General features: G+C 48.4%; 1 protein-coding gene across 1 annotated transcript in view; it reads right to left on the bottom strand.

Moving 5' to 3' along the window:
* Positions 1 to 6,422: 6,422 nt before the first annotated feature.
* The window catches only part of LOC138370009 (uncharacterized), a 29,965-nt gene continuing 15,081 nt past the window's right edge, over positions 6,423 to 21,306 (bottom strand). Inside the window, exon 2 of the mRNA XM_069333776.1 lies at positions 6,423 to 6,443. Within this exon, the coding sequence (XP_069189877.1) occupies positions 6,423 to 6,443 (21 nt within the window). The remainder of the gene's footprint in view (positions 6,444 to 21,306) is intronic.

Here is a 21,306-nt window from a genome sequence, read left to right as displayed (position 1 = left end):
GTTTTTCAACAGTGATAACGTTCATTCAATGCTGATAATGTTCATTCAACGCTGATAACGGTCATTCAATGCTGCTAACGCTCATTTAACACTGATAGCGGTCATTCAACACAGATAACGGTCCTTCAGCGCTGATAATGTTCATTCAACGCTGATAATGGTCATTCAATGCTGATAATAGTCATTCAATGCTGATAAGGGGTCATTCAACACTGATAACGGTCCTTCAATGCTGATAATGTTCATTCAACGCTGATAATGGTCATTCAATGCTGATAATGGTCATTCAATGCTGATGACGGTCATTCAACACTGATAACGGTCCTTCAATGCTGATAATGTTCATTCAACGCTGATAATGGTCATTCAATGCTGATAATGTTCATTCAACGCTGATAATGGTCATTCAATGCTGATAATGGTCATTCAATGCTGATAACGGTCATTCAACGCTGAAAATGTTTATTCATTGCTGAAAACGTTCATTCAACGGTGATAACATTCAGTCAACGTTGATAACATTCAGCCCACGCTGATAACGTTCATCCATCGCTGAAAATGTTCATTCAACGCTGAAATCGTCCATTCAACGCTGATAACTTGATTTAGCGTTGTAACGTTACTCTTGCATATTGTGCCCACCGGGATAAGGTTAGGCAAGGTGATTATGTTGATTTACTTGTATACATTACAGGCTGGCTGTGTATACATTACAGGCTGGCTGTGTATACATTACAGGCTGGCTGTGTATACATTACAGACTGGCTGTGTACACATTACAGGCTGGCTGTGTATACATTAAAGGATGGATGTGTATACATTACAGGCTGGCTGTGTATACATTACAGGCTGGCTGTGTATACATTACAGGCTGGCTGTGTATACATTACAGACTGGCTGTGTACACATTACAGGCTGGCTGTGTATACATTAAAGGATGGATGTGTATACATTACAGGCTGGCTGTGTATACATTACAGGCTGGCTGTGTATACATTACAGGATGGCTGTGTATACATTACAGGCTGGCTGTGTATACATTACAGGATGGCTGTGTATACATTACAGGATGGCTGTGTATACATTACAGGCTGGCTGTGTATACATTACAGGATGGCTGTGTATACATTACAGGATGGCTGTGTATACATTACAGGCTGGCTGTATATATATTACAGGATGGCTGTGTATACATTACAGGCTGGCTGTGTACACATTACAGGATGGCTGTATATACATTACAGGCTGGCTGTATATACATTACAGGATGGCTGTGTATACATTACAGGATGGCTGTGTACACATTACAGGCTGGCTGTGTATACATTACAGGCTGCTGTATATACATTACAGGCTGCTGTGTATACATTACAGGCTGGCTGTGTATACATTACAGGCTGGCTGTGTATACATTACAGGCTGGCTGTGTATACATTACAGGCTGGCTGTGTATACATTACAGGCTGGCTGTGTATACATTACAGGCTGGCTGTGTATACATTACAGGCTGGCTGTGTATACATTACAGGCTGCTGTATATACATTACAGGATGGCTGTGTATACATTACAGGCTGGCTGTGTATACATTACAGGCTGGCTGTGTATACATTACAGGCTGGCTGTGTATACATTACAGGCTGCTGTATATACATTACAGGATGGCTGTGTATACATTACAGGCTGGCTGTGTATACATTACAGGCTGGCTGTGTATACATTACAGGCTGCTGTGTATACATTAAAGGCTGGCTGTGTATACATTACAGGATGGCTGTGTATACATTACAGGATGGCTGTGTATACATTACAGGCTGGCTGTGTATACATTACAGGATGGCTGTGTATACATTACAGGCTGGCTGTGTATACATTACAGGCTGGGAGTAACAAGGCAGTAGCGGCGGCCAGTACCTGCAGACGTGTGCAGGGACTAGGCCTGGCACATGCTAATTTATGCAGATTTAATTATTCGATAATTGATGGTGAGAAGTCGACGGTCTTTTGTTTCAACGGGCTCCTTGGGGCTATGCTGACCTGACCTGACTTGACCTGACCTGACCTGACCTGACCTATCTCCAAAGCAGCCCGACCTCCTAAGGATTCCCAACATCAAGGGGAGAATTATCAAGGGAAAAGCGCATATGCCATTGCGATTATATAGAACTTGGAAGGGGATCAGGATAACAAGGATTTGGGATGGGACGGCGGGGAAAAGGAATGGTCCCCAACCACTTGGAAGGTCGGGGGATTACACGCGGACCTGCAGTAAGCGTGACCGTCGCTCTACCATCCAGCCCAAGTGGTTTCCTAGTCAAGAAAACGGTCAGTTTAACGTTTCCTCTCCTAACCTTCCAGAGGACCCAAAACAGAAAACGGCGACAGTACGTCACTTTCGCGAGTCGTTTCCACTTTCTAGTACGACAATTTTTAGCCTCATGTAACGCATACGTTCAAAATGCGACGTTCTTTGTAAGAGGACAGGTTATAGTCCCCAAAGTTGCTGATCTCCGACCCAACGACACATTCTTCCATATCAACATGGTTTGCAGCCCAAAAACAAATTTTTTGTCTATGAATTTAAATAGATAGTATTTTTATATTTAAATATATATTTTTTTAAATATATATCTAAAGAAATATACTATTTAAATAGATATTTTATAGTTTTGAGTAAAGGGACTGATGGAGCAAACAAGGGGGAAGAGTGGTCGAAAGAAAGGACATGTGTACATGGGGAAGATGTACATGGGTACATCCTGGTACCCAGTCCGTATATATAAATATAAATGTCTGTTCGAGGTTTAAGAGGAAAGGGAGATGGGGTGATGGGGAAGGGGGGAAAAAGGGGGAAGATGGTAAGGAGGGAAGAGGTAGGTGAGAGGGGGGAAGAGCCGTGAAATAGGTGAAAAGAGTAAGAAATGGAGAGAAGGAAGAGAGAGGAAGAGAGGTGAAGCATGAGGAAGAGAGAGGGAGGAGGGAGATACTGTCCCGGCCAACCGCCGGAATAGTCTGCCACAGACAGCTAAACTATTTCTTTGTTATCTGTCTGTGGTCAATGTTGGTGAAGATGAAAGGTAAAGGGGCGGCCTGGGCGGTGTGCTGGAACGCTCACCAACTCATCCCGCGTGGAACCTTTTGAAGGAGAAACCTAACAAGCAACTGAACTGCCTCGTTGACAGTGGAGGCAGAAATGAAAGCGACTTTGGTGACCAATAAAACCTATAACATGTGTATATATATATATCACCGCATGCGACCACGTGCGGTGTGGGACGCTGAGGGACCTCATGCGACCACGTGCGGTGTGGGACGCTGAGGGACCTCATGCGACCACTTGTGGTGTGGGACGATGCGACCACGTTCGGTGTGGGACGTTGAGGGACGCATGCAACCACGTGCAATGTGGGACGCTAAGGGACGCATGCGACCATGTGCAATGTGGGACGCTGAGGGACCTCATGCGACCACGTGCGGTGTGGGACGCATGCGACCACGTGCGTTGTGGGACGCCGAGGAACGCATGCGACCACGTGCGTTGTAGGACGCTGAGGGACACGTGCGTTGTGGGACGCATGCGACCACGTGCGTTGAGGGACGCATGCGACCACGTGCGTTGTGGGACGCTGAGAGACGCATGCGACCACGTGGGTTGTGGAATGTTGAGGGACGCATGCGACCACGTGCGTTGTGAGATGTTGATAGACGCATGCGAGCCCGTGCATTGTGGGATGTTGAGGGACGCATGCGACCCCATGCGTTGTGGGATGTTGAGGGACGCATGCGACCCCGTGCGTTGTGGGATGTTGAGGGACGCATGTGACCCCGTGCGTTGAGGGACGCATGCGACCCCGTGCGTTGTGGGATGTTGAGGGACGCATGCGACCCCGTGCGTTGTGGGATGTTGAGGGACGCATGTGACCCCGTGCGTTGTGGGATGTTGAGGGACGCATGCGACCCCGTGCGGTGTGGGATGTTGTGGGACGCATGCGACCACGCGCGGTGTGGGGACGCATGTGAAACCGTGTGTTATGGGATTTTGAGGGACGCATATGACCCCGTGCGGTGTAGGAGGCTGAGGGACGCATGCGACCCCGTGCAGTGTGGGACGCTGAGGGACGCATGCGACCCCGTGCGGTGTGGGACGCTGAGGGACGCATGCGACCACGTGCGTTGTGGGACGCATGTGACCCCGTGTGGTGTGGAACGCTAAGGGACGCATGCGACCAAGTGCGGTGTGAGACGCTGAGGGACGCATGCGACCCCATGCTTTGTGGGACGCATGCGGCCACGTGTGGTGTGGGACACATGCGGTGTGGGACGCATACGACCACGTGCGGTGTGGGACGCATGCGACCACATGCGGTGTAGAACATGCGGTGTGGGACGCATGTGACCACGTGTGGTGTGGGACGCATGTGACCACGTGCGGTGTGGGACGCATGCGACCACGTGTGGTGTGGGACGCATGCGACCACGTGCAGTGTTGGGACGCATGCGACAACGTTCGGTGGTGGACGCATGCGACCACGTGCGGTGTGATACGCATGCACGTGTGTGGTGTTGGGACGCTGAGGACGCATGCGACCACATGCGGTGCGGGACGTTGAAAACGCATGCGACCACGTGCGGTGGTGAACGCATGCGACCACCTGCGGTGTGAGACGCATGCGACCACCTGCGGTGTGAGACGCATGCAACTACGTGTGGTGTTGGGACGCATGCGACCACGTGCGGTGTGAGACGCATGCGACTCCGTGCAGTGTGAGACGCATGCGACCACGTGCGGTGTGAAACGCATGCGACCACGTGCGGTGTGGGACGCATGCGGCCACGTACGGTGTGGGACGCTGTGGACGCATGCGACCACGTGCGGTGTGGGACGCTGTGGACGCATGCAACCACGTGCGGTCTGGGACGCTGAGGACGCATGCGACCACGTGCGGTGTGGGACGCTTAGGACGCATGCGATCACGTGCGGTGTGGGACGCATGCGACCACGTGCGGTGTGGGACGCATGCGACCACGTGCGGTGTGGGACACTGAGGATGCATGCGACCACGTGCGGTGTGGGACGCATGCGACCACGTGCGGTGTGGGATGCTGAGGACGCATGCGACCACGTACGGCGTGGGACGCTGAGGAACGCATGCGACCACGTGCGGTGTGGGACGCTGAGGACGCATGCGACCACGTGCGGTGTGGGACGCTGAGGACGCATGCGACCACGTGCGGTTGGGACGCTGAGGACGCATGCGACCACGTGCGGTTGGGACGCTGAGGACGCATGCGACCATGTGTGGTGTGGGACGCTGAGGGACGCATGCGACCACTTGCGGTGTGGGACGCTGAGGGACGCATGCGACCACTTGCGGTGTGGGACGCTGAGGGACGCATGCGACCACTTGCGGTGTGGGACGCTGAGGGACGCATGCGACCACTTGCGGTGTGGGACGCTGAGGGACGCATGCGACCACTTGCGGTGTGGGACGCTGAGGGACGCATGCGACCACTTGCGGTGTGGGACGCATGCGACCAAGTAAACACAACATAATCAAACACAAGTAAAACACAAAAGGAATCATAAAACAAAACACAACACAACTTAAGCAACTCAGTGCAACACTTGACAACACAACTTCTTTAAGTGTCAGGACAACACCATACGGCAACACTCAATATAGCACTACTAGGCAACACCATACAAGTAAATACAACACTACATTGCAACATTCAACACTACATAGTAACGCTGAACACAACACTACATTCCAACATTCGACACAACACAACCTTGCAATACTCAGCACAATACTACATTGTTACATTCAGTGCAACACTGTATAGCAAATATTCAACACAACACTGTAACATTCAACACAATATTGCAACATTCATCACAACACTTCACATCAACACTACACGACAACATTCAACAGAGCACTCTACGGCAACACTCAACTCATCACAACAAGGTCAACTGTTGCCACCAGCCCAGCATGGCAACACTGAACATGGCACACTGCATTCATGAGTTAACACACCTTAGCACGTTTGCAATAGCTGCCACGAACGACAAAACCGTTTTAACATGGTTGGTGGGAGTGACAGACAGACAGACAGACAGACAGACAGACAGACAGACAGACAGACAGACAGACAGACAGACAGACAGGTTTGGGTACGGGGTGTGTGAGAGAGAGGCACGAGTCTCTCGGGTAATTTCAAACAGTGTTCGAACTCGCTACCCGAAATTTTTCTCACAGCATTGCTAAAATATTTCGAAAATATTTGCTTGACAATTCCATATCCTTCAACGAATAATATTCATTATATTTCTCGGCTGCATCCCAGCTTATAAATTCAGAGTAAAAACTTGCAAAATTACTATAATCTGCTTTTTCATATTATATATCTAAGTTATCTAAAGAAATTTTAATAATTCCTAAAAACACATATTTAATTTATTAGGAAACATTTAACTAAAAATATTAACAAATAACTTTGTTTCATTCACACATATTACAGATTATTTCTCTTTAATAATAATGAAAAAAATATTCCCAAACTATCATTGTACAAGATTATTCCCACGATATTCAATACATTAAATTCATAACACATTGAGAATATTGTAAGTAAGGTTGTCTGAAGCTCACTAATATTATTTCCATGGTAACATATATGGCAATAATACCCATGTCAACTGAGGATACAACATCCTAAACATTGGTAAAGTTCCAACATAAAATTTCATCCAACACACCAGTGAACATTCCTCACACTATTGAAACCTTTAGTGAATTTTCACCTAATAGCTTCCATTCTCTATGAATTTCGTTGAATCTACTCACAACAATCGTGAATCCCCCCCCCCCCGGGTCCTCTCCCAGAACACCATTGCAGTACTCGCACAATACCAAACCATCACATTACACTGTAATACTGTCAAAATATTTTCCATCTCCAGTCAATTCCCAGTCGATCAAGATAGGACCATTGTGTTTGATCGAGATAAAAATTGTCATTCTTAAAGCTACTGAATGCTCTATACAGCCGCTGAACGCTCTATACAGCCGCTGAATGCTCTATACCGCCGCTGAACGCTCTATACAGCCGTTGAACACTCTATACAGCCGCTGAACACTCTATACCGCCGCTGAACACTCTATACAGCCGCTGAATGCTCTATACCGCCGCTGAACGCTCTATACCGCCGCTGAACACTCTAAACAGCCGCTGAACACACTATACAGCCGCTGAACGCTCTATACCGCCGCTGAACACTCTATACCGCCGCTGAACACTCTATACAGCCGCTGAACACTCTATACCGCCGCTGAACGCTCTATACAGCCGCTGAACACACTATACCGCCGCTGAACGCTCTATACCGCTGCTGAACACTCTATACAGCCGCTGAACACACTATACAGCCGCTGAACGCTCTATACCGCCGCTGAACGCTCTATACAGCCGCTGAACACTCTATACAGCCGCTGAACACTCTATACTGCCGCTGAACACTCTATACAGCCGCTGAACACTCTATACAGCCGCTGAACGCTCTATACCGCCGCTGAACGCTCTATACCGCCGCTGAACACTCTATACAGCCGCTGAACACACTATACAGCCGCTGAACGCTCTATACCGCCGCTGAACACTCTATACCGCCGCTGAACACTCTATACCGCCGCTGAACACTCTATACAGCCGCTGAACGCTCTATACAGCCGCTGAACACTCTATACAGCCGCTGAAGGATCTATACAGCCGCTGAACACTCTATACAGCCGCTGAACACTCTATACAGCCGCTGAAGGATCTATACAGCCGCTGAACACTCTATACAGCCGCTGAAGGATCTATACAGCCGCTGAACACTCTATACAGCCGCTGAACACTCTATATAACCGCTGAACACTCTATACAGCCGCTGAACACTCTATACAGCCGCTGAACACTCTATACAGCCGCTGAACACTCTATACCGCCGCTGAACACTCTATACAGCCGCTGAAAACTCTATACAGCCGCTGAACACCTCTATACAGCCGCTGAACACTCTATACAGCCGATGAACACTCTATACAGCCGCTGAACACTCTATACAGCCGCTGAAGGACTCTATACAGCCGCTGAACACTCTATACAGCCGCTGAAGGACTCTATACAGCGCGTGAACACTCTATACAGCCGCTGAACACCTCTATATAACCGACTGAACACTCTATACAGCCGCTGAACACTCTATACAGCCGCTGAACACTCCTTACCGCCGCTGAACACTCTATACAGCCACTGAACCCCTCTATACAGCCGCTGAACACTCTATACAGCCGCCTGAACACTCTATACAGCCGCTGAACACTCTATACAGCCGCTGAACACTCTATACAGCCGCTGAACACTCTATACAGCCCGCCTGAACACTCTATACAGCCGCGCTGAACATTCTATACAGCCGCTGAACACTCTATACCGCCGTCTGAACACTCTATACAGCCGCTGAACACTCTATACAGCGCTGAACACTCTATACAGCCGCTGAACACTCTATTCAGCCGCTGAACACTCTATACAGCCGCTGAACACTCTATACAGCCGCTGAAAACACTCTATACAGCCCGCTGAACATCTATACAGCGCTGAACACTCTATACAGCCGCTGAACACTCTATACAGCCGCTGAACACTCTATACAGGCCGCTGAACACTCTATACAGCCGCTGAACACTCTATACAGCCGCTGAACACTCTTATACAGCCGCTGAACACTCTAATACAGCCGCTGAACACTCTATACAAGCCGCTGACACTCTATACAGCCGTTGAACACTCTATACAGCCGCTGAACACTCTATACAGCCGCTGAACACTCTATACAGCCGCTGAACACTCTATACAGCCGCTGAACACTCTATACAGCCGCTGAACACTCTATACAGCCGCTGAACACTCTATACAGCCGCTGAACACTCTATACAGCCGCTGAACACTCTATACAGCCGCTGAAACACTCTATACAGCCGCTGAACTACTCTATACCGCCGCTGAACACTCTATACAGCCGCTGAACACTCTATACAGCCGCTGAACACTCTATACAGCCGCTGAACACTCTATACAGCCGCTGAACACTCTATACAGCCGCTGAACACTCTATACAGCCGCTGAACACTCTATACAGCCGCTGAACACTCTATACAGCCGCTGAACACTCTATACAGCCGCTGAACACTCTATACAGCCGCTGAACACTCTATACAGCCGCTGAACACTCTATACAGCCGCTGAACACTCTATACAGCCGCTGAACACTCTATACAGCCGTGAACGCTCTATACAGCCGCTGAACACTCTATACAGCCGCTGAACACTCTATACAGCCGCTGAACACTCTATACAGCCGCTGAACACTCTATACAGCCGCTGAACACTCTATACAGCCGCTGAACACTCTATACAGCCGCTGAACACTCTATACAGCCGCTGAACACTCTATACAGCCGCTGAACACTCTATACCGCCGCTGAACACTCTATACAGCCGCTGAACACTCTATACAGCCGCTGAACACTCTATACAGCCGCTGAACTCTCTATACAGCCGCTGAACACTCTATACAGCCGCTGAACACTCTATACAGCCGCTGAACACTCTATACAGCCGCTGAACACTCTATACAGCCGCTGAACACTCTATACAGCCGCTGAACACTCTATACAGCCGCTGAACACTCTATACAGCCGCTGAACACTCTATACAGCCGCTGAACACTCTATACAGCCGCTGAACACTCTATACAGCCGCTGAACACTCTATACAGCCGCTGAACACTCTATACAGCCGCTGAACACTCTATACAGCCGCTGAACACTCTATACAGCCGCTGAACACTCTATACAGCCGCTGAACACTCTATACAGCCGCTGAACACTCTATACAGCCGCTGAACACTCTATACAGCCGCTGAACACTCTATACAGCCGCTGAACACTCTATACAGCCGCTGAACACTCTATACAGCCGCTGAACACTCTATACAGCCGCTGAACACTCTATACAGCCGCTGAACACTCTATACAGCCGCTGAACACTCTATACAGCCGCTGAACGACTCTATACAGCCGCTGAACACTCTATACAGCCGCTGAACACTCTATACAGCCGCTGAACACTCTATACAGCCGCTGAACACTCTATACAGCCGCTGAACACTCTATACAGCCGCTGAACACTCTATACAGCCGCTGAACACTCTATACAGCCGCTGAACACTCTATACAGCCGCTGAACACTCTATACAGCCGCTGAACACTCTATACAGCCGCTGAACACTCTATACAGCCGCTGAACACTCTATACAGCCGCTGAACACTCTATACAGCCGCTGAACACTCTATACAGCCGCTGAAGGATCTATACAGCCGCTGAACACTCTATACAGCCGCTGAACACTCTATACAGCCGCTGAACACTCTATACAGCCGCTGAACACTCTATACAGCCGCTGAACACTCTATACAGCCGCTGAACACTCTATACAGCCGCTGAACACTCTATACAGCCGCTGAACACTCTATACAGCCGCTGAACACTCTATACAGCCGCTGAACACTCTATACAGCCGCTGAACACTCTATACAGCCGCTGAACACTCTATACAGCCGCTGAACACTCTATACAGCCGCTGAACACTCTATACAGCCGCTGAACACTCTATACAGCCGCTGAACACTCTATACAGCCGCTGAACACTCTATACAGCCGCTGAACACTCTATACAGCCGCTGAACACTCTATACCGCCGCTGAACACTCTATACAGCCGCTGAACACTCTATACAGCCGCTGAACACTCTATACAGCCGCTGAACACTCTATACAGCCGCTGAACACTCTATACAGCCGCTGAACACTCTATACCGCCGCTGAACACTCTATACAGCCGCTGAACACTCTATACAGCCGCTGAACACTCTATACAGCCGCTGAACACTCTATACAGCCGCTGAACACTCTATACAGCCGCTGAACACTCTATACAGCCGCTGAACACTCTATACAGCCGCTGAACACTCTATACAGCCGCTGAACACTCTATACAGCCGCTGAACACTCTATACAGCCGCTGAACACTCTATACAGCCGCTGAACACTCTATACAGCCGCTGAACACTCTATACAGCCGCTGAACACTCTATACAGCCGCTGAACACTCTATACAGCCGCTGAACACTCTATACAGCCGCTGAACACTCTATACAGCCGCTGAACACTCTATACAGCCGCTGAACACTCTATACAGCCGCTGAACACTCTATACAGCCGCTGAACACTCTATACAGCCGCTGAACACTCTATACAGCCGCTGAACACTCTATACAGCCGCTGAACACTCTATACAGCCGCTGAACACTCTATACAGCCGCTGAACACTCTATACAGCCGCTGAACACTCTATACAGCCGCTGAACACTCTATACAGCCGCTGAACACTCTATACAGCCGCTGAACACTCTATACAGCCGCTGAACACTCTATACAGCCGCTGAACACTCTATACAGCCGCTGAACACTCTATACAGCCGCTGAACACTCTATACAGCCGCTGAACACTCTATACAGCCGCTGAACACTCTATACAGCCGCTGAACACTCTATACAGCCGCTGAACACTCTATACAGCCGCTGAACACTCTATACAGCCGCTGAACACTCTATACAGCCGCTGAACACTCTATACAGCCGCTGAACACTCTATACAGCCGCTGAACACTCTATACAGCCGCTGAACACTCTATACAGCCGCTGAACACTCTATACAGCCGCTGAACACTCTATACAGCCGCTGAACACTCTATACAGCCGCTGAACACTCTATACAGCCGCTGAACACTCTATACAGCCGCTGAACACTCTATACAGCCGCTGAACACTCTATACAGCCGCTGAACACTCTATACAGCCGCTGAACACTCTATACAGCCGCTGAACACTCTATACAGCCGCTGAACACTCTATACAGCCGCTGAACACTCTATACAGCCGCTGAACACTCTATACAGCCGCTGAACACTCTATACAGCCGCTGAACACTCTATACAGCCGCTGAACACTCTATACAGCCGCTGAAGGACTCTATACAGCCGCTGAACACTCTATACAGCCGCTGAACACTCTATACAGCCGCTGAACACTCTATACAGCCGCTGAACACTCTATACAGCCGCTGAACACTCTATACAGCCGCTGAACACTCTATACAGCCGCTGAACACTCTATACAGCCGCTGAACACTCTATACAGCCGCTGAACACTCTATACAGCCGCTGAACACTCTATACAGCCGCTGAACACTCTATACAGCCGCTGAACACTCTATACAGCCGCTGAACACTCTATACAGCCGCTGAACACTCTATACAGCCGCTGAACACTCTATACAGCCGCTGAACACTCTATACAGCCGCTGAACACTCTATACAGCCGCTGAAACACTCTATACAGCCGCTGAACACTCTATACAGCCGCTGAACACTCTATACAGCCGCTGAACACTCTATACAGCCGCTGAACACTCTATACAGCCGCTGAACACTCTATACAGCCGCTGAACACTCTATACAGCCGCTGAACACTCTATACAGCCGCTGAACACTCTATACAGCCGCTGAACACTCTATACAGCCGCTGAACACTCTATACAGCCGCTGAACACTCTATACAGCCGCTGAACACTCTATACAGCCGCTGAACACTCTATACAGCCGCTGAACACTCTATACAGCCGCTGAACACTCTATACAGCCGCTGAACACTCTATACAGCCGCTGAACACTCTATACAGCCGCTGAACACTCTATACAGCCGCTGAACACTCTATACAGCCGCTGAACACTCTATACAGCCGCTGAACACTCTATACAGCCGCTGAACACTCTATACAGCCGTTGAACTCTCTATACCGCCGCTGAACACTCTATACAGCCGCTGAACACTCTATACAGCGGCTGAACACTCTATACAGCCGCTGAACACTCTATACAGCCGCTGAACACTCTATACAGCCGCTGAACACTCTATACAGCCGCTGAACACTCTATACAGCCGCTGAACTCTCTATACCGCCGCTGAACACTCTATACAGCCGCTGAACACTCTATACAGCCGCTGAACACTCTATACAGCCGCTGAACACTCTATACAGCCGCTGAACACTCTATACAGCCGCTGAACACTCTATACAGCCGCTGAACACTCTATACAGCCGCTGAACACTCTATACAGCCGCTGAACACTCTATACAGCCGCTGAACACTCTATACAGCCGCTGAACACTCTATACAGCCGCTGAACACTCTATACAGCCGCTGAACACTCTATACAGCCGCTGAACACTCTATACAGCCGCTGAACACTCTATACAGCCGCTGAACACTCTATACAGCCGCTGAACACTCTATACAGCCGCTGAACACTCTATACAGCCGCTGAACACTCTATACAGCCGCTGAACACTCTATACAGCCGCTGAACACTCTATACAGCCGCTGAACACTCTATACAGCCGCTGAACACTCTATACAGCCGCTGAACACTCTATACAGCCGCTGAACACTCTATACAGCCGCTGAACACTCTATACAGCCGCTGAACACTCTATACAGCCGCTGAACACTCTATACAGCCGCTGAACACTCTATACAGCCGCTGAACACTCTATACAGCCGCTGAACACTCTATACAGCCGCTGAACACTCTATACAGCCGCTGAACACTCTATACAGCCGCTGAACACTCTATACAGCCGCTGAACACTCTATACAGCCGCTGAACACTCTATACAGCCGCTGAACACTCTAACAGCCGCTGAACACTCTATACAGCCGCTGACACTCTATACAGCCGCTGAACACTCTATACAGCCGCTGAGACACTCTATACAGCCGCTGAACACTCTATACAGGCCGCTGAACACTCGTATACAGCCGCTGAACACTCTATACAGCCGCTGAACACTCTATACAGCCGCTGACACTCGTATACAGCCCTGCAACACTCTATACAGCCGCTGAACACTCTATACAGCCGCTGAACACTCTATACAGCCGCTGAACACTCTATACAGCCGCTGAACACTCTATACAGCCGCTGAACACTCTATACCGCCGCTGAACACTCTATACAGCCGCTGAACTACTCTATACACGCCGCTGAAACACTCTATACAGCCGCTGAACACTCTATACAGCCGCTGAACACTCTATACAGCCGCTGAACACTCTATACAGCCGCTGAACACTCTATACAGCCGCTGAACACTCTATACAGCCGCTGAACACTCTATACAGCCGCTGAACACTCTATACAGCCGCTGAACACTCTATACAGCCGCTGAACGCTCTATACAGCCGCTGAACGCTCTATACAGCCGCTGAACACTCTATACAGCCGCTGAACGCTCTATACAGCCGCTGAACACTCTATACAGCCGCTGAACACTCTATACAGCCGCTGAACACTCTATACAGCCGCTGAAGGATCTATACAGCCGCTGAACACTCTATACAGCCGCTGAAGGATCTATACAGCCGCTGAACACTCTATACAGCCGCTGAACACTCTATATAACCGCTGAACACTCTATACAGCCGCTGAACACTCTATACAGCCGCTGAACACTCTATACAGCCGCTGAACACTCTATACAGCCGCTGAACACTCTATACCGCCGCTGAACACTCTATACAGCCGCTGAACACTCTATACAGCCGCTGAACACTCTATACAGCCGCTGAACACTCTATACAGCCGCTGAACACTCTATACAGCCGCTGAACACTCTATACAGCCGCTGAACACTCTATACAGCCGCTGAACACTCTATACAGCCGCTGAACACTCTATACCGCCGCTGAACACTCTATACAGCCGCTGAACACTCTATACAGCCGCTGAACACTCTATACAGCCGCTGAACACTCTATACAGCCGCTGAACACTCTATACAGCCGCTGAACACTCTATACAGCCGCTGAAGGATCTATACAGCCGCTGAACACTCTATACAGCCGCTGAACACTCTATATAACCGCTGAACACTCTATACAGCCGCTGAACACTCTATACAGCCGCTGAACACTCTATACAGCCGCTGAACACTCTTTACCGCCGCTGAACACTCTATACAGCCGCTGAACACTCTTTACCGCCGCTGAACACTCTATACAGCCGCTGAACACTCTATACAGCCGCTGAACACTCTATACAGCCGCTGAACACTCTATACAGCCGCTGAACACTCTATACAGCCGCTGAACACTCTATACAGCCGCTGAACACTCTATACAGCCGCTGAACACTCTATACAGCCGCTGAACACTCTATACAGCCGCTGAACACTCTATACAGCCGCTGAACACTCTATACAATCGCTGAACACTCTATACAGCCGCTGAACACTCTTTACAGCCGCTGAACACTCTATACAGCCGCTGAACACTCTATACAGCCGCTGAACACTCTATACAGCCGCTGAACACTCTATACAGCCGCTGAACACTCTATACAGCCGCTGAACACTCTATACAGCCGCTGAACACTCTATACAGCCGCTGAACACTCTATACAGCCGCTGAACACTCTATACAGCCGCTGAACACTCTATACAGCCGCTGAACACTCTATACAGCCGCTGAACACTCTATACAGCCGCTGAACACTCTATACAGCCGCTGAACACTCTATACATCCGCTGAACACTCTATACAGCCGCTGAACACTCTATACAGCCGCTGAACACTCTATACAGCCGCTGAACACTCTATACAGCCACTGAACACTCTATACAGCCGCTGAACACTCTATACAGCCGCTGAACACTCTATACAGCCGCTGAACACTCTATACAGCCGCTGAACACTCTATACAGCCGCTGAACACTCTATACAGCCGCTGAACACTCTATACAGCCGCTGAACACTCTATACAGCCGCTGAACACTCTATACAGCCGCTGAACACTCTATACAACCGCTGAACACTCTATACAGGAAATACTATAACCCGATTGTAACGAAATGTTATTTCCATTGTATTTGTGCTTTTTGTTAAACTGCATTCCTTACGAAACGAGTATTTACTTTGTTTCATTGTCCTATAAACTTTTGCATGGTGGTTTAATCAGTTATACTTGTTGGGGATGAACTTCAGCTCTTGGGCCCCTCTTCGTAACCATCAGTTAACTGATGTACAGGTTTATCAAGGTTCCGTCGTATTTGCCACCATCATATCACTTCTTAACGCATTCCATTCTTTTTTGCCACTGACATTAACAAATTTATGTCTGATATCTCCATGCTAAAGCGATTGCTCCTGACTACTCTCTCTCTCTATTCCCTAGAAACCTTGACTCTTTCTCTCTTCCAGTAATTTAAGGTATAATTCCTTTAGGTTTCCCCGTGTAACACATGTCTCTGAGGCGATGAGTCACAATAACGTGGCTAAAGTATGTTGACCAGACCACACACTAGAAGGTGAAGGGACGACGACTTTTCGGTCCGTCCTGGACCATTCTTAAGTCGATTGTGTCGACTTGAGATTGGTCCAGGGCGGACCGAAACGTCGTCGTCCCTTCACCTTCTAGTGTGTGGTCTTGTTAACATGTCTCTCAGCTCTAGAATTAGTCTCAAGGACTGCCTCCGAACATTTTCCTCCTCCTTGGGTTTGTGTTTATTAATGTGACTAGGATTAAATCTACCGCAGCATATTCATGAAATGGTCTGACATACGTGATGCACCAACCTATCCTCAGGATAGGCTCGTCTAGGTGGTGGCCGACCCCAAAGTCCCAGTCATCAATTTTAAACTACTTCCTGTTCAAAACTTGTATTGTCTCAAATATGAGGTAATATTATTTCATGCTAGAATGGGTTGAATAGCCAGGCCTAACTTAGGCTAGGTTAAGTAGCTAGGTTCTGTTGGCAATTGTTGGTAATTACCAAGAGAACCTAACTGTACATGGATGCAGCATTTAGAGAGGACGTGAATGAAGCACAGCTCGAGAAACATACATACGTCAGTTGTGAGTTGTGTGAAAAGTGTTTGTCAGGCATATATAAGGGGATTGGTGGACTGGATTAACGAGCATTTGGCCTTTGTTGATGAGGACGGGTTGGATATACAGGGTCCTCAGTGACTCCTTATTCACATCTCTAAGTGAATCCACATCTAGAGTTCTATATGCTTTATTTTTCCAGATTTATTAATGCATTCCAGATATTGACCAATGTTGCATGTGCAGCAAATGATATTCATCAAAAGTGGGCTTCGGAAGACTTGTTGGGTGTGAAGTCAACTGCCAAGTCTTTTTTCCTTATCTGACTCCAGTAAGATTTTCTTTTTTAACTGGAACATTGTATTTGGTATGAAGGTCCCAGCAGCAGTTTCATCACTTTGCAATTTGCACATAAGTTGTTATACTTCAGTAGTCACGTATTGAATCATATGTTCTGGTCGTCCCTCCTGCAGGTCCTTGCTTTTTCCCCATACTTATCCGCATTATTTTTGCTTCATCAATTATCAAGAGATTGGCTTCTATTCCATCTTGTAGGTAATTGCCACGATATTGCATTGTAATGTAAGACTATTCGGCTTTGTGTGTGTATACTCACCTAGTTGTACTCACTTAGTTGTGCTTGCGGGGGTTGAGCTTTAGCTCTTTGATCCCGCCTCTCAACCGTCAATCAACAGGTGTACATATTCCTGAGCCTATTCGGCTCTATCATATCAACACTTGAAACTGTGTATGGAGTCAGCCTCCACCACATCACTTCCTAATGCATTCCATTTGTCAACCACTCTGACACTAAAAATGTTCTTTCTAATATCTCTGTGGCTCATTTGGGCACTCAGTTTCCACCTGTGTCCCCTTGTGCGTGTGCCCCTTGTGTTAAATAGCGTGTCTTTATCTACCCTATCAATTCCCTTCAGAATCTTGAATGTGGTGATCATATCCCCCCTAACTCTTCTGTCTTCCAGCGAAGTGAGGTTTAATTCCCGTAGTCTCTCCTCGTAGCTCATACCTCTCCGCTCGGGTACTAGTCTGGTGGCAAACCTTTGAACCGTTTCCAGTTTAGTCTTATCCTTGACTAGATATGGACTCCATGCTGGGGCTGCATAATCTAGGATTGGCCTGACATATGTGGTATACAAATTTCTGAATGATTCTTTACACAAGTTTCTGAATGCCGTTCGTATGTTGGCCAGCTTGGAATATGCCGCTGATGTTATCCTCTTGATATGTGCTGCAGGAGACAGGTCCGGCGTGATATCAACCCCCAAGTCTTTTACTTTCTCTGACTCCTGAAGAATTTCCTCTCCCAGATGATACCTTGTCTCTGGCCTCTTGCTCCCTACACCTATCTTCATTACATTACATTTGGTTGGGTTAAACTCTAACAACCATTTGTTTGACCATTCCTTCAGCTTGTCTAGGTCTTCTTGAAGCCTCAAACAGTCCTCTTCTGTCTTAATCCTTCTCATAATTTTGGCATCGTACGCAAACATTGAGAGAAATGAATCGATACCCTCCGGGAGATCATTTACATATATCAGAAACAAGATAGGACCGAGTACAGAGCCCTGTGGGACTCCACTGGTGACTTCACGCCAATCGGAGGTCTCACCCCTCACCGTAACTCTCTGCTTCCTATTGCTTAGGTACTCCCTTATCCACTGGAGCACCTTACCAGCTACACCTGCTTGTCTCTCCAGCTTATGTACCAGCCTCTTATGCGGTACTGTGTCAAAGGCTTTCCGACAATCCAAGAAAATGCAGTCCGCCCAGCCCTCTCTTTCTTGCTTAATCTTTGTCACCTGGTCATAGAATTCTATTAAGCCAGTCAGGCAAGATTTACCCTCCCTGAACCCATGTTGGCGATTTGTCACGAAGTCCCTTCTCTCAAGATGTGTTACTAGGTTTTTTCTCACGATCTTCTCCATCACCTTGCATGGTATACAAGTCAAGGACACTGGCCTGTAGGTCAGTGCCTCTTGCCTGTCGCCCTTTTTGTATATTGGGACCACATTCGCCGTCTTCCATATTTCTGGTAGGTCTCCCGTCTCCAGTGACTTACTATGCACTATGGAGAGTGGCAAGCAAAGTGCCTCTGCACACTCTTTCAGTACCCATGGCGAGATCCCGTCTGGACCAACGGCCTTTCTAACATCCAGATCCAGCAGGTGTCTCTTGACCTCCTCTCTCGTAATTTCGAACTTTTCCAAGGCCGCTTGGTTTACCTCCCTTTCTCCTAGCACAGTGACCTCACCTTGTTCTATTGGGAAGACCTCCTGAAACCTCATGTTGAGTTCTTCACACACCTCTTTGTCATTCTCTGTATACCTTTCCTCGCCTGTTCTAAGTTTCATTACCTGTTCTTACACTGTTGTGTTCCTTCTGATGTGACTGTGGAGTAGCTTTGGTTCGCTCCTGGCTTTGTTTGCTATATAATTTTCAAAACTTTTCTCTGCTTTTCTTCTCACCCTGACGTACTCATTCCTGGTTCTCTGGTATCTCTCTCTGCTTTCTGGTGTTCTGTTATTCCGAAAGTTCCTCCACGCCCTTTTGTTCAGTTTCTTCGCTTCCATACATGCCCTATTATACCATGGATTCTTCTGTTGCTTCTCGGAGTTTTCCCTTTGGGTTGGGATGAACCTATTTACTGCCTCCTGACACTTTTGGGCAACATAGTCCATCATACCTTGTACAGACTTATCACTGAGGTCTGTGTCCCAAGGTATTTCGCTTAGGAAACTTCTCATCTGTTCATAATTCCCCTTTCGGTATGCCAGCCTTTTGATTCCTAGTTCTTTTTTTGGGGGGAGATAATTCCTAGCTCTACCAGGTACTCAAAGTTCAATACACTGTGATCACTCATTCCCAAGGGCGCTTCCATCTTAACTTCCCTTATATCCGACTCATTTAGGGTAAATATCAAATCAAGCATTGCTGGTTCATCTTCTCCTCTCATTCTTGTTGGTTCCTTGATGTGCTGGCTTAGAATGTTTCTTGTTGCCACGTCCAGTAGCTTAGCTCTCCATGTTTCTGTTCCTCCATGCGGGTCTCTGTTCTCCCAATCTATCTTCCTATGGTTGAAGTCTCTCATAATTAGTAGTCCAGATCCATTCCTGCTAGCAACAGAAGCTGCTCTTTCTATTATGTTAATGGTGGCCATGTTGTTTCTATCATATTCCTGTCTAGGTCTTCTGTCATTTGGTGGTGGATTATATATGACTACGACTATAATTTTTTTCCGTCCATTTGTTATGGTACCTGCTATGTAGTCACTGAAACCTTCACAGCCCTGAATAACCATCTCCTCAAAATCCCAGCCTTTTCTTACCAGCAGAGCTACACCACCCCCACCTCTTCCTTCCCTCTCTTTCCTCATAACATAATAGTCCTGTGGGAACATTGTATTTGTTATCGTCTTCATTAGCTTTGTTTCTGTGAGGGCTATTATGTCTGGGTTTTCCTCTAGTACCCGTTCTCTAGGCTCATTTACTTTATTTGTAATTCCATCGATGTTAGTGTACATTGCTTTGAGGCTCACTTTCTTCTGTCCCTTCTCAAATCGCCTCCGTGGTGAGTGTTCTGCTGGTGGGGGAGGCTGTTCCATGGGTGTGAGGACCTATAAGGTGGATAACAGGGTCTCAGAGGATACTGGGAAGAGGGGTGGGGGATCCAGTGAAGGGGAAGGGTATTGGGTGAAAGGGGAGGGAGGACAGGAAGGAAAGGGAGGGAGTGGGGACTCGGCGGGAGGAGGGGAGGGGTAGAAGGGTGGGGATTGGGTGTGGGGGGAGGGAGATTTGGCTGAACATTTGAGTAGGGGCAGGAAGGGTTTGGGGTAGGGGGGTTTTCTATGCATAGTAGGGTGGCAGGGTTGTCCTCCGTTGGGGTTGTGTGTGTGTGTGTGGGGGGGGGGGCTAAACCAGGAGCTGACATGAGCTTGCAAATGAATACTTTATTTTGCTATGATGTCTTGACCTTAGTAGTGAGAATGATATTAGTTTATATCAGTATTATAATACATTTTCCTCTTGGAATACAACCCGGCACTGCATAGAACTGTGATGTTGCTTCCGTTGTCACCACCTCTCCGACCGTTGTCACCACCTCTCCGACCGTTGTCACCACCTCTCCGACCGTTGTCACCACCTCTCCGACCGTTGTCACCACCTCTCCGACCGTTGTCTCCACCTCTCCGTCCGTTGTCACCACCTCTCCGACCGTTGTCACCAC

This window comes from Procambarus clarkii, chromosome 30 (assembly GCF_040958095.1).
Source record: "Procambarus clarkii isolate CNS0578487 chromosome 30, FALCON_Pclarkii_2.0, whole genome shotgun sequence".
Taxonomy (NCBI): Eukaryota; Metazoa; Arthropoda; class Malacostraca; order Decapoda; family Cambaridae; genus Procambarus; species Procambarus clarkii.
Note: the sequence above shows the minus strand (reverse complement) of the source record. Positions and strands in the feature narration are given on the sequence as shown.